We start from the raw sequence: 11,941 nt of genomic DNA on the forward strand, positions 1-11,941 counted from the left end.
CGTCAGGATGTACACGCCGGAGAGTGGAGTCTCCATCCTGAAGTATTTCAACTCCTCGTGGACAAGTGAAGTGGACTTGATGGCGTCTCGATACAATCACAAGGTTCCGGTCTTCGGAGCAAGGACAAGGGATCCTCAAGCGGCGTTCGTAGACGCACTAGCAATCCCATGGAGCTTTCAGCTGCCATGTGTTCCCTCCGGTGTCACTCCTGCCCAGAGTAATAAGGAAGTTCAAACAAGGAGGAACCCTGCTTCTGATCGCTCCGGCGTGGCCCAGACGGCACTGGTACTCAGATCTACAGGGTCTCTCGATAGAGCGTCCCCTTCTACTTCCACAACGACCAGACCACCTCGTTCAGGGCCCTTGTGTTTACCAGGATTTGTCCCGACTGGCTTTGACGGCGTGGCTCTAAAAGCTTCTGTCTTGAGGGCCAAGGGTTTTTCTGAGGCGGTCATTCTTACTATGTTGAAGGCCCGTAAGCCAGCTTCTGCTCGGATTTACCATAGGGTCTGAAATACTTACTTTGGTTGGTGTGCGTTTAATAACCATGACGCTTGCAAGTTTAGTACGGCCAAACTTTTGGTCTTCCTATAGCAGGGCCTGGACTTAGGCCTTCGTCTGGCATCCCTCAAGGTTCACATTTCTGCGGCCTGGACTTAGGCCTTCGTCTGGCATCCCTCAAGGTTCACATTTCTGCCTTGTCGGTATGGTTTCGGAGAAGGATTGCTACCCTGCCTGATGATCATACTTTCACTCGGGGTGTTACGGATTCAACCTCCTTATGTACCACCAGTGGCCTTGGGATTTGTCAGTGGTTCTGGAGGCCTTGCAAGAGTAACTGTTTGAACCTCTTGCGTCTGCAGACCTTAAGTGGCTTTCCCTTTTAAGGTTTTGTTTTTGCTAGCTGTAGCCTCTGCTAGAAGGGTCTCTGACTTAGGGGGACTTACATGATAAGGCACCTATCTGATTTTTCACAGTGACCGGTCAGTTCTTAGAACGCGCCCTGGTTATTTGCCTTAAGTGGTGTCTTCCTTCCACCTTAACCAGGAGATTGTGATTCCGGCCTTTAGTTCTCCTGAGTTGTCCTCCAAAGAGCGGTCTTTAGATGTGGTACGGGCTCTCCGTATCTATGTGAAGAGAACGGTCTCCATTAGGAAGTCTGGTTCTCTCTTTGTACGGTTTGGTTTTCACAAACGTGGGTGGCCTGCTAACAAGCAGACCTTGGCCAGATGGATTAGAATGGTGATTGCTTATGTACAGGCTGGTCTTCCAGCTCCTGCTACCATCAAAGCCCATTCTACTGTCTGTTGGACCACGTTGGGTGGCCCGCTGCGGTGCGACCCTTGAACAATTGTGTAAGGCGGCTACGTGGTCCTCAGTGAACACGTTCATAAGGTTCTATCCCTGCAATTCTTCCGCCTCCCAGGATGCTTCCTTTGGACGCCGGGTTCTTGTGCCCACTACAGTGCGTCCCCTCCCATAAGGAACTGCTTTAGGACATCCCCGATGTTATTCCTTGTGGAGCCTAGTGTACCCCGCAGCAGAAAACGAGATTTATGGGAAGAAATTACCGTTGTTAAATTTCTTTCTGCGAGGTACACTGGGCTCCACAAGGCGCCCACACTGACGCACTTTGCTTCTTTGGGTTGGTATGGTGTTAGCCGTTGACACGCTCTCCTATCGGGAGAGTGTGATGTATGTGGCTACTGACGGTTGTCGTCTCTTTTACCTGCTACTGCATTGGGCTGGTTAACAAAACTAAGCTCCTGAGGCGTGGTGATATAGGAGGCGGCGCTATGCATCTTGGGAAGAAGGTCGAGGCTTTGAGCCTGTTAGTGCCTCGGATTAAGAATCTACTCTACACCCCGATGTTGTTCCTTGTGGAGCCCAGAAAGATTTAACAACGGTAAGTTCTTACCATATATCTCGTTTTGTTTTTTTCCAAACACTGAAACATCCATCGAGAACATCGCAACCATTGCAGCTTTAATTTTGGAAGCCGGGACAGCCTCCAGGTATACAGGGGTATCTGGGGGTGGCTTGGAAGGGTTAATTTACGCTCCCCAGCGGCTGCCATTGTCTGCAGCCGCTGGAGGGGGGATCCTGCCGTTCTGACCAATCAGTGATCGGCAGCACGGCAATCAGTAGGAGAGTGCAGGGAGGCAGAGGGACCTTTCTGGTCCCTCTGACAGCAGCAGCGGAGGGAAGTTTCTCTTCCCTGCCGCTGCTAACACGCACTATCTGGTCGCACAGGATGCGACCATACCAGGCAAGTGGTTAAGGGTTAACTTGACCGGAGTTCGCAGTATCAATCATAAACTCCACGCATGAAAAAAAATAAAAGAATGGCAATATAGTGCAGTATGTTCAAAAATCAAGACAAAATTTGAATGCACATAAATCCTGCTTTCCACATATCGGTGATTGCAAATATGCGCTGTAGCGCATATTTTACGCGCTACAGGTAGTGATAAATCAGTTTTGAATTATGAGCGGGTCCTGCAGGACGCGCTCTGACTCCCCAACCAATCACCGCCAGCAGTATTCCCCGTCTCAACCAATCACCGCTACAGCGTCCCCAGTCTTCGCAGCCAATCACTGCCGGGCCAGCAGCATCTTCCATCTCCCCCTTCAAGCGCGCCCAGCCCTGAGACCTTTGTCTTTCCCTCCCTGGCTGCCAGTACACACCCATCCTACCTCTGTGCAGCTTCAATCTGCATTTGGGCATCCTCCTCCAAGGGCTTCGGGTAACGGGATTCGCTGGCTTTTGCAGTCAGCAGCGTGCTCTGTGCCGGCTGCAGGATGGTCTCCCGTGCTGTTTAAGTAAACAGAGGCTACATCGCACCAGGAACTGAGCGGCAGTGCACAGTCTAAGCCATTGTACGGAATATGCACCACTACCAGCACTGGCGACTTCAGGGGAGGGCACAAAGGTATGTGCTCCAGGGCAGGGTTTCTCAAACTGTCGGCGACACAGCGCACTTACAGGGCTGCGGCAACCTGGTGCCCTAGTGCAATCTAATGGTGTCCGCACATAGCTTTAGGCATACAGTAGAAACAGCGTGCGACCATTTACAGAGAGGACTGCAAGCTCCAGCCCCGCCCCCTCCATCCTGTGCGGCAGACCAGAATACAATCTAATTTCCCTATTCTCTAACCCTCCCGTTGTCTCCCTCCTCCCAGGAGTAATGAAATCTCTGCACTAGTTTACACAGTAAAAGTTTGCAGACTGCAACCCTTAACTCCCCCCACCCCTGACCGACATCAGGCTGCTCTTCTTGCTCCTGTATCTCATTGTATCTTACTACTGTTTACATTAAGTTCAGTGTGTACATGGTAGAACGTTTAGTTCAGCTGGAGTTGTGGATTTTGAAATTAACGTGATTCAAACTCCGATGTGTGGGCCCCTTCTGTGTTCCAATCAGAAACTTTCTACTTTGACACCTATTTCAAAGACGGCAACTGGTGCACACTAAAGACTGCCTGTTCTTTCTACGTTGCGTATTTTGAAATGAAACTTAATTATTTTAAGTGAATTTTAGTTACTAATTTTTGTGTACTTCATTATTAAGTTACTGTTTTTACCCATCACAGTTTCAAACTTAATGTAAAACAAGAATATAATATGGTATTGAACCTGGGGACTAAGTAATTAAATTATCTATTTCCTTGGCGTGATCCCCCTACTCACGAAGATCAGTCATGTATATCACATAAATAAAAAAAAGAAGCAAAATCCACAATGATGTATTACCAATGTAAACCAACGTGACATCGGATGATGAAGCAAAGTATTTACTATACAAAATTGTAACACAAACTTACATAGAGCAAAATGATGGGCATTAAAAATAGCATGTAGCATAAACCCAAAATGCAATGAAATAATGTGGGCCAGTACCAAATGTACAACTCAGAGTAGGTATGCATAAAGAGTATCTCCAGATGTACTCTAGGGGAGGAATTACATAGAAACATAGAATTTGACGGCAGATAAGAACCACTTGGCCCATCTAGTCTGCCCTTTTTTTTTTTATCCTTTAGGTAATCTCAACCCTTTTTGAACCTTAATTCTTTGTAAGGATATTCATATGCCTATCCCAAGCATATTTAAATTGCTCTACAGTCTTAGCCTCTACCACCTATGATGGGAGACTATTCCACTTATCCACTACCCTTTCTGTGAAGTAATTTTTCCTTAAATTTCCCCTGAACCCCCCCCCCCCCTCCAGTCTCAGTGTATGTCCTCGAGTTCTAATACTTCTCTTCCTTTGAAGAATGTTTCCCTCCTGAACTTTAAGACCCTTGATATATTTGAAAGTTTCTATCATGTCTCCCCTTTCCCTTCTCTCCTCCAAACTATATATGTTAAGATCTTTTAGCCTTTCCGGGTACGTTTTGTGATGTAGGCCATGCACCATTTTAGTTGCCCTTCTTTGTACACACTCTACTGTATTTATATCCTTCTGGAGATATGGTCTCCAGAACTGGACACAGTATTCCAGATGGGGCTGCACCAATGACCTATACAGTGGCATTATCACTTCTTTTTTCCTGCTACTGATTCCTCTCCCTATGCAACCAAGCATCTGACTTGCCTTTCTCATTGCTTTGTTGCATTGCTTTCCTGCCTTCAAGTCACTTGAAATAGTGACTCCTAAATCCCTTTCCTCCTCAGTAGTTTCCATTATAGTACACTTGATACTATATTTAGCCTTTGGGTTTTTGAGACCCAAGTGCATGATTTTGCATTTTTTAGCATTAAACTGTAGTTGCCACGTTCTTGACCATTTCTCAAGCCTAGCTAGGTCATCAATCATTTGTTTTACCCCTCCCGGTGTGTCTACCCTGTTGCATATCTTTGTATCATCTGCAAAAAGGCATACCTTCCCTTCAATACCATCTGCAATGTCACCAACAAAGATATTAAAGAGAACTGGACCAAGTACAGATCCCTGGGGTACTCCACTGGTAATATTTCCCTCCATAGATTGCACTCCATTAACTACAACTGTCTGTTTCCTATCCTGCAACCAGGTTCTTATCCATTTAACTGTTTTATAATCCACCCCCACGCTTTCAAGTTTATTTAGCAGTCTGCGATGTGGGACAGTGTCAAATGCCTTACTAAAGTCTAGATATGCTACATCTACAGCTCCCCCTTGATCTATTATTTTCGTGTCAGAGTCAAAAAAGTCAATAAGATTTGTTTGGCATGATCTACCACCAGTAAATCTATGCTGTTTTGGATCCTGTAAGTGGTTTGATTTAAGATATTCCACAACTCTTTCTTTTAATAGTTTTTCCATTACTTTCCCCACTACTGATGTAAGGCTTACTGGTCTGTAGTTACTTGCTTCTTCCTTGCTTCCACTTTTGTGCAGTGGAACTACATTTGCTCTTTTCCAGTCCTTTGGAATGGCACCTGTATTTAGTGACTGGTTAAATAATTCTGTTAAAGGTGTAACCAGCACATATATTTTAGCTCTTTGAGTATCCTTGGGTGTATCCCATCTGGTCCCATTGATTTATCCACTTTTAGTTGTGAAAGTTCTGTTAGGACCTTCTCCTCTGTAAATGTACTTTCATCTACCTTATTTTTATGAATGTCCTTGCAACTTAACTGTGGCCCCATCCCTTCTTCTGTAGTAAATACTGAGCAAAAATAATTATTTAGGTGATCTGCTATTGCCTTGTCTCCCTCCACCAAATTCTCATTCTCTGTCTTAAGTCTTATTATTCCTCCATTTGATTTTCTCCTTTCACTTATATACTTAAAAAAAGTTTTGCCCCCTTTTATCTACTGACTGGGCCATTTTTTCCTCAGCTTCTGTCTTTGCACGTCTGATCACTTTCTTAGCATCCTTCCGTCTGTCAAGATACACCTCTTTTGTCATTATTATTTTGAGTCTGTTTGTATTTCCTAAAAGCCATCTTTTTTGCTTTCACACTAGTTGATACTACTTTTGTGAACCACACTGGCTTCCTTTTCCTGGTGCTTTTCCTAACCCTTTTGATACAAAGATCAGTTGCACTTAGTATTGCACTTTTCAGTTTTTCCCACCTCTCCTGCACTCCTTCCAAGTTCCACCAGTCCGCCAATGAATCACTTAAACATCTCCCCATTTTTGCAAAATCAGCATTTCTAAAATCCAACACCTTTGTTTTTGTGTGACAGGAGTTGGATCCTATCTTTATACTAAACCATACTGCTTGATGATCACTGGATCCCAGGTGCTCACCCACATATGTGTCGGATATCCTATCACCATTTGTAAGAATTAAATCTAATATTGAATCTTTGCGAGTGGGCTCTGTCACCAATTGCTTGAGAGATGCTCCCTGTAACGAATGTAGAAATTTGCCACTTGTAGCTGAATTTGCAAAAGACCCCTCCCAATTTACATCAGGTAAATTAAAGTCTCCCATGATTATGACTTCTCCCTTTAAAGCCATTTTAGTGATGTCCAACAATAGGTTTCTGTCCAAATCCTGCCCCTGGCCTGGTGGTCTATAGATCACCCCAATGCGAATAACATCCTTCTCCCCGGTTTCTATGGTGACCCAAAGGGCCTCAGTTTTGTCTTCAATATTTTGTATTAAAGTAGTATTTATGCTTTTTTCACATACATTGCTACCCCTCCTCCTATTCTTCCTATTCTATCCTTCCTAAATAAATTGTATCCTGGTATAGCTATGTCCCAGTCATGATTTTCATTGCACCATGACTCTGTAATTGCCACAAAATCCAGGTTATCCCTTGTCATTATCGCAATTAGCTCTGGAATCTTGTCTCCTAAGCTCCTAGCATTTGCACACATACTGTAGCTTTAAGATTTTTGTCTGTGCATTTGTTATTAGTAGCCATGTCCAGACTGTACAAAATAAATGACAAGTTTAAAGTTGAAATTACCTGTTTGGGGATGTTGCTCAGTGTTTGATAGATAGATAGATAGATAGATAGATAGATAGATAGATAGATAGATATCTATCAATCAATTTTTTTACTAATCAGGAATCACACTGTTTCCTTTACACCATGAATACACCTCCCTAAATGTAAAGCTATAGTACACCTGACCACAATGACCAAATGATCAAAGGAGGTAAACACCAGAGAGCATGCAATAATAAACTGTTTCACTGTGCAACTTCCCCACACATGCAATGCCAATTACAAGCCAATTATTACATCAAAAAACATACATGAGTTTGCATAAGAGAGAGCTGTAGTGAGCAGTTTGGGGATGTCTTTTCATAGTGTAAAAAGACAGATAACATTGGTACAGGTTGAGAATTCAGATGGTTTTGGTAAGCTATAGACATAGATTTGAGTAGTTGCGGATGAAGTGGAAAGGTCTAGCAGCGTTCCTAACACAGATTTAAGTTCTAAGTATGGGTTACTCAGGCTGGAGTAGTTTGATGTGAAGAGGAACTGGACTCACATTTGTTTGAAAGCTGTCCTTTAGTGGTCCAGATTGTGGATAGGTTGTTGTCCTTATGTTTTCCTTCGGTTTAACGTCGGTGTAACGTCGAAATTATTTTTAAATTTGTAGTTATCCTTTGAATAATGTCCTTTGAAGTAATGGCCCACAAGCCTATGGCCTAAGCCTTCCTGATGTTCTTTAAGTAATGGACCAAGCATGTGAATACACTGATTGCACCCAAACTCCAATGAACCCTCCCCCAGCAAAGACTAGTAATAAAACACACTTAAAAAAACAAGCGAACAAACCAACCAACTGAGATTTAACACAGTCATGCCCTCATGCCTATACTCAGGAGATAACATTCCAATTTATCAATAGCAACCCATCATGTGCATAAGCAATCTAATATAAAAGCAGATGCCTTATGCCTATAGCAATGCTATAATTCTTAATAACCAATTTGCTAATTACTATTTCAGTGCAATCAGTAGTGATAATCTGCAGCTCTCATTTACAATAAACCTAGACAAGTATATATTCACCAGCAGGTATTTGGGTGCAATGTTCTGCAGGAGTGTAGAAGATGGAATTACCAGCAGGTATTTGGGTGCAATGTTCTGCAGGAGTGTAGAAGATGGAATTACCAGCAGGTATTTGGGTGCAATGTTCTGCAGGAGTGTAGAAGATGGAATTACCAGCAGGTATTTGGGTGCAATGTTCTGCAGGAGTGTAGAAGATGGAATTACCAGCAGGTATTTAGAGTGCAATGTTCTGCAGGAGTGTAGAAGATGGAATTACCTGTTGAAGAAAAGGGAGGAGGAGTCACTTCACAATCAATATCAGTTGAAGATGTGACCAATATATCTAATAACGTCGGTGTAACGTCGAAATTATTTTTAAATTTGTAGTTATCCTTTGAATAATGTCCTTTAAAGTAATGGCCCACAAGCCTACGGCCTAAGCCTTCCTGATGTTCTTTAAGTAATCCAAATGTTATCGCACTCCTGATCTTCTGTCTAAAGTGATGGGAGATCGCAGGGCGATATTCAAATGCCCCCACTTATCGCGCTTATTGTGCCCGTTCCACTCGCGTTTAGGTGCGCAAAGCACCTAAACCAGACTAAAGTAATGGGCACGAGCGTGAAAAGACCCATTTGTGCGCCCAAATGGGTCTCTATGCGCATTTCAGCTCGCTGCCCCCTGGGGTGGCGAGCTGAAATGAACTGTCTGCAGAAATTAACTGTCTGCAGCCACGTTAGAATACTGCCGAGGAGGCGAAGATTTGAATCTCGCTCTTAGGGCGGTATTCAAATTATAGATCATGCTCCATTTACTTTCTAAAGTGATCCTGTTATCGTGCATATCGGGCCCATAGTAATCAGGTTTAGCTGCGTAAAGGTTTAGGGCGCCTCACTACCCTGGGGGTAGCGAGCTGAAATGATACCACTCCCGTCAGCATAAACAGAACGGGTATGGGAAGGGGCGGAAAGAATTGAATACAACCCTTAGAGTACATCTGGAGATAATCTTAATGCTCACCCACGCTACTTTGAATTGTACATTTGGTACGGGTCCACATTGTCTCATTGCATTTTGGATTTATACTATATGCACTTTATTTTTAATGCCCATTTTCGGACAATTTTAATGCGAATAACTTGCAAAATCTACTGAATTACTAAACCTGCTCATGCTAGAATACAGGTTTCCTTGAATATAAGAGCATGTTCTGTTACCGATATAGTGACAACATTTTACACACTTTCTGCAGGGAAAATGATTTGACTATATTGAATAACTTTTCTTAAGTCTGTTAGTGTACATCTGACCTTTGCCAATGAAGTACTAAAATGTCTGCATGTCTTTTTCTCCAGAGCTCCAAATGTCGTACAGCGTTCACTTGTGCTCAGAAGATTGAAGGTTTTAAGCGACTTGATCGCCAGTTTGCGCAGTTCAACGATTACAATTTTGTTTTCACCAGTTTTGCCAAGAAACAACTGCAGCAAAGTTGATTAGGAAAAATGAAGCGAAAACGTAAAAAGAAAACCAATGAAAGAGGTGGTGGGTGCTTGCTAGCTAATGTTACCGGGGGCCATGTTTTCCAAAACCATCACCTAGTAGTTGCAGGAAGCCCTGAATATAATCATAGTATGAGTTTGAATTGTATCCATAATTATATCAAGGAGTTAGATAACTTGCATGAATGCTCTCTCCTGTGTGTAGGTAATCTATGCCACTCATGCTGTGAAATTGAAGTGCATGTGGATAAGTTAAACACATACTCTACTAGACTCTCTAATTCTTGTAAAAATGCACATAGTTCAACACACAGCATAAGTTTTCTACAGGTGTCTCCAAAAATTCCCCACAGACAAGGTTTCCGCCCCCATTAGCTTCTATCCCAGAGCCAATGCGCATAACGGTTTGAGTTGTGGACTTACTGCAGTATCACATGCATGCTGTATGTTCACTGGACCATGTTTCTGGCTGTACGCAGCTTTTTTCCGTCTTTCACAAAGCGTTATGTATTGTGGACAGAGGTTGGAAAATCCTGCTTAATTAACCATTAAGGCGAGTAACTGGCCGTAGTCATTGCTTAAATTGTTATGCAATTTATTGGTTCTGTTTTAAATTGCACTCATGGTGAAAACTTCCCCTTCTCAAGATTCTGCGGTTTCATATATTGAAGGGCGTAAATACAGGTGATTTGAAGCCCATGCAATCTGACCTTACCCTGGCTTTGTTGCCAGTTGTGGCCTGGATCTTTCTCTGCAAAACGAACTTTCACTGTAACGGACATTTCTGATTGTGTCTAAACAATATGCTGTACACCAGTCCAGCTCTCGACTCCTTTATTTAAAGCTGAATCAAGTTTTCATCTAGTCACTAAAAGGGAAGGCCTGTGACACATTCTTCATGTGACTACTATGTTGTAATGAACTCTGCTGTGACTTCATCTGCTCTCCCTTGTGTAACGGTGTGGTGGTGATTATCTTTTATTTTTACCATGTGTAGGTAGCATCATAGAATGTGGGGAGTTAATGAGAACTGCGGACACTGTAATGTCAATTGTGATCAATGCAGGATTTCCAATACTTGTGTTACATTTGGAGCTCTGAAGTAACTTGTTACTTTCATCCTAGTCTCTATTATTTTATGTATCCGTTCTGGATATGTTGCAGCAATGTTCCTTATGTATTTATACATAAACACTTTTTGTAATGTTATTAAACTGCACTTGATTTGAAATCAATGCATTGGAACATCCATGGTCTTTCTGAGCATCTTAAATATAAGGCTTCATTCAAGAAGTTTAATATAATTTTGCTTAGAATAGGGTATTTGAATATACCTGTTCTATTATTTGTACTCATTTTGAGGACCAATATTTAAAAATATGAAAGAGGCTGTAAACAGTTTCCTTAATATACCCTACCCCCACTTGTAGCTGTTAGGGACCACCTGCAATGCAGCCTAAGTTATTGCAGTCCTCTTGGAGACCACCTCTATATGCTACATGTGTGGCGGCTGAGAACAGGTTATATTAGGTTGACCAAAAGTAGAAAACCCATTTATTGTGCAGAAATAATTGAAGCCTCTATATTAACTAGATCTGACCCAGGTATATAAAATACCTCACAATAAAGGAAAGTGCACAGTAATATATATAATTATACTGTTGACCTGTTTAAAAAAAGATGGGAGATGAATTCATTGCATTATTAGGTGACTTTGATAAATTGAACTGTACTGAAAATGTATCTGTACCACAGACCTAATGCTTCAATAAAATGCTTAATTCATGACCTGTTGACTCGGTTTGTCCTGTGATCTGCACGTAACTTTCTAGCCCTGACACAATGTTTAAACTTGTTTTTGAACATATTTGTACTTAAGAGCATTTTTGTCACCTGTGACAGTTCCACGGCTGAAAAACAAAACTGTCACTACGGACTTAGGCTTTCTCACACTTACATTAACACTGGAATGTTATTTAAATGTCATTTTGTTTATGGCTGTATATAATCATTACAAGTCTCCAAAAATTCTTGGAACAGATTCTAAAAACTCAAACACCTTTTTCAATAAAGCTTTAGTCATGCCAACCATTTGTCTTGCCCTCTGAGTCCAGTACCTGGTACATCCTTTCCTTAATTGCAGAAACACGGTAGTTTAAGTGGTAACAGATATGCAGCCTATGCATTTTCATAGATCACTAAGTGTGTTCTTTGTTTTATGGATTTTTTCATTCTTTATTTATACAAATAAAGTGGGGGGGGGGGGGGGAAATATCCCAAACCTGCAAACAGGTTTTTCTAGCTTTGATACAGTTCCAATACAGAGGTTTTATTTTTAAGAAAATTATGTAATGTACAGTGAACATTTCAAAACAAACATCAGGGAAATTTTAAAAATAACAATGCATTATTTTTAGGTCATACAATACAAAAGTTTCTCCTTCATCCATCTGGAGGACACTTCTAGACAATGAGCTTGAGGAGCCAACACT

At 42.1% G+C, this 11,941-nt stretch overlaps 1 protein-coding gene across 1 annotated transcript in view; it reads left to right on the plus strand.

The window, feature by feature from the left end:
- The window catches only part of AMD1 (adenosylmethionine decarboxylase 1), a 106,309-nt gene extending 95,072 nt beyond the window's left edge, over nt 1–11,237 (plus strand). The window contains exon 9 of the mRNA XM_063917137.1: nt 9,306–11,237. Coding sequence (XP_063773207.1) covers nt 9,306–9,443 — 138 coding nt within the window. The 3' untranslated portion in view covers nt 9,444–11,237. The remainder of the gene's footprint in view (nt 1–9,305) is intronic.
- Nucleotides 11,238–11,941: the final 704 nt, after the last annotated feature.

The sequence above is a fragment of the Pseudophryne corroboree genome, chromosome 4 (assembly GCF_028390025.1).
Source record: "Pseudophryne corroboree isolate aPseCor3 chromosome 4, aPseCor3.hap2, whole genome shotgun sequence".
Taxonomy (NCBI): domain Eukaryota; kingdom Metazoa; phylum Chordata; class Amphibia; order Anura; family Myobatrachidae; genus Pseudophryne; species Pseudophryne corroboree.